This window comes from Clupea harengus, chromosome 17 (assembly GCF_900700415.2).
Source record: "Clupea harengus chromosome 17, Ch_v2.0.2, whole genome shotgun sequence".
NCBI lineage: Eukaryota > Metazoa > Chordata > Actinopteri > Clupeiformes > Clupeidae > Clupea > Clupea harengus.
Window position 1 is genome coordinate 6,924,222 of NC_045168.1, and position 2,500 is coordinate 6,926,721.

General features: G+C 46.0%; 1 protein-coding gene across 3 annotated transcripts in view; it reads right to left on the minus strand.

Moving 5' to 3' along the window:
• Window positions 1-2,500, minus strand: part of col15a1a (collagen, type XV, alpha 1a) — a 93,797-nt gene that overhangs the window by 48,880 nt on the left and 42,417 nt on the right. For all 3 annotated transcript variants that reach the window (XM_031584379.2, XM_031584377.2, XM_031584378.1), the window contains one exon: window positions 552-626. In XM_031584379.2, coding sequence (XP_031440239.1) covers window positions 552-626 — 75 coding nt within the window. The remainder of the gene's footprint in view (window positions 1-551; window positions 627-2,500) is intronic.

Sequence of the window (2,500 nt, forward strand, 5' to 3'; positions counted from 1 at the left end):
TTATCCTTCTAGTGCTTAACTTGCTCAGCAGTTTGCTGTTCACATCAAAAAGCCTCTCCAGACTGCAACATTAACCTAAATGTTAAATATGACCTTATCCTTAAATGTGGGCAGAGTACCACTGCCTTATTACACAGGCCAGAGTTTCCCTTCAGACAGCCTCCTATCCAGCTACATGTGCTCTCTCCATCAAAGAGCCTCTCTGACATCCAGCATTAACCCGTGTGTTAAACATTACTTTGAATGAGTTAAGAGTTAAAGTGCATTAAAGTCAATTACCTGTTACTCACTACCTCAACTCAACTCAACTACCTGTCACTCACTACCTCAGCTAAACTCAACTACCTGTCACTCACTAGCTCAGCTAAACTCAACTACCTGTCACTCACTACCTCAGCTAAACTGAACTACCTGTCACTCACTACCTCAGCTAAACTCAACTACCTGTCACTCACTACCTCATCTAAACTCAAGAACCAGTTTTAGTTTCTCCTGTAGAAGGGCAAACCCCTGACTAATCCTGGTCTCCAGGACTAACGAGAGATACTCACATAGGGGTCGTCCTCCTCACACTGGTCATCTGGGGCCCGGGGGTCAGGGGTCAACACCAGCTGCTGGATGGAACCCTAGATGAGGCAAGGGAGAGAGAGAAGAGAGGAGGGATGGCAAGAGAGAGAGAGGGGAGAGAGACGGAGGGATGAAAGACAGGGAAAGAGAGGAATGAGAGAGAGTGAAATAGCATTTATTATCAGAGCACAAAAATGGCCACAATCACCACATTATGAAAATCAGGTAAAAATAACTATTTGCAGGTGACAATTCAAATATGAACAACAATCATAAAAAAAAATTCATACAACATGGAACATTATAGAAACATGTATTGCACATTACAGAAATTCCAGATTTTAGCTGCAGTGAGTATTGTCATTCTTCCCAGATGCCAAACTATGCCAGATAGAACAGAGACCAAAGAAGAGACTGCAAACTAAAGTCTAACACAGGAGGTGTTGTGCACTAACACAGACAGATTTGCACACAGCACACAACTCACCAACACAAATGACAAACAGTAGGTGCATGTCTCAAATTTGTCTTTTCATTGAATCATTTGGACATTTTGATTCTTAAGTGCTCAACAGCTAAGTTATGGCTACACCCACATGAGAACCCACGTGAGAACCCGAATGAGAACCCACATTAGAACCCGAATGAGAACCCACATTAGAACCCACGTGAGATCACTGATAACTGATTCATTCCTTTTTCTCCTACTTCCCCCATGTATTGTTCTTATTCTGGAACAGCTGTTTCTAAAAGAAGACACAGCATCATGAGGCCCGGAGCTGGAACTTGACCGGCGAGAGACAAGCACAATGGGGCAAGGTTGCTGGCAGGACTACGACCCCCCCCCCCCCATGCCCCCTCCAGCCCCACCTGTTTTCCATCTGAGCGCTCGCTTTAACACAAGTGCTTAGCGGAGAGAAGCCCGATAAATCAAATCAAAGGCTAACCCAGACATATCAAGCCCATCTGTAGAAACAGTAAACAACGGATAGAGATGAAGCTATAAACGCAACAAACGCAAACACAAACACAAACAGCCTCTTTCTTCCTGTGGTGCCTTTCAGACCCAGTGGTTACTCAACAGGGCATCTTTAAGGGGTTTATGAGCAGCCTGCAACTGATCAACATCTATAATATGATGCTAATAAGCTGTACATCACCAAACCACACACCTTGTTAAAGGTTCATAGGGTGTTTAGCCAATTACCGCTGATAATTATCTTCTGATCTGTTCAGTGGAGATGTTCAGGGTGTAAGGGGTGCGTGTTGGGCGTGTTTGATACAGATGCATCCTCACATACAGAAAGAGTAGCCGCGCATGTCGTTCTTCCATGACCTCATACGAGGGGGGACCACGCCTAACAGAAACTTGAGGTGAGAACAAGAACCAGGCCAGCTGCTGACTGCCAAGCTGAGGCTCCTCCAAACAAACGATCTCAGGATGGGAGAGATTAAAGCATGTTCCCCTTTATTCAATCCCCCAACGTGTCAATCAGGACACGCATTAGGACATGTCCTTTGATTCAACACATGTGGGGTTTTCTCTTTCCTTCAAGGATGGCGGCGGGGTGCTGTGTTTTTGCTCTGTTTCCATGGCGATTGATTATTGACAGGAAGCACGGGATGGTTACGATCCCAGCAGCATAACGGAGATGCTTCCTGCAGGGATAGTGCAGATCGGAGAAATGGAATCATCCCCTCGCACCTCCGGAAAGGGGAATTTCCCGCGTTACAGAGAGAGGGGGGTCGGATGACTCATGGACTCATGGTTCCCACATCTCTGCATCTATCCGGGTGTCCAGGGTCTACGGCACGATATCAAATGGAGGAGAACGATATAAAGCCACTTCCCTCTTTCCCTGTTTGGGTCCCATGAAACTGAAGCATGGTTTGGGTTCCCTGCACTTTGCTTTGATGTCTGATGCTGTCTCCT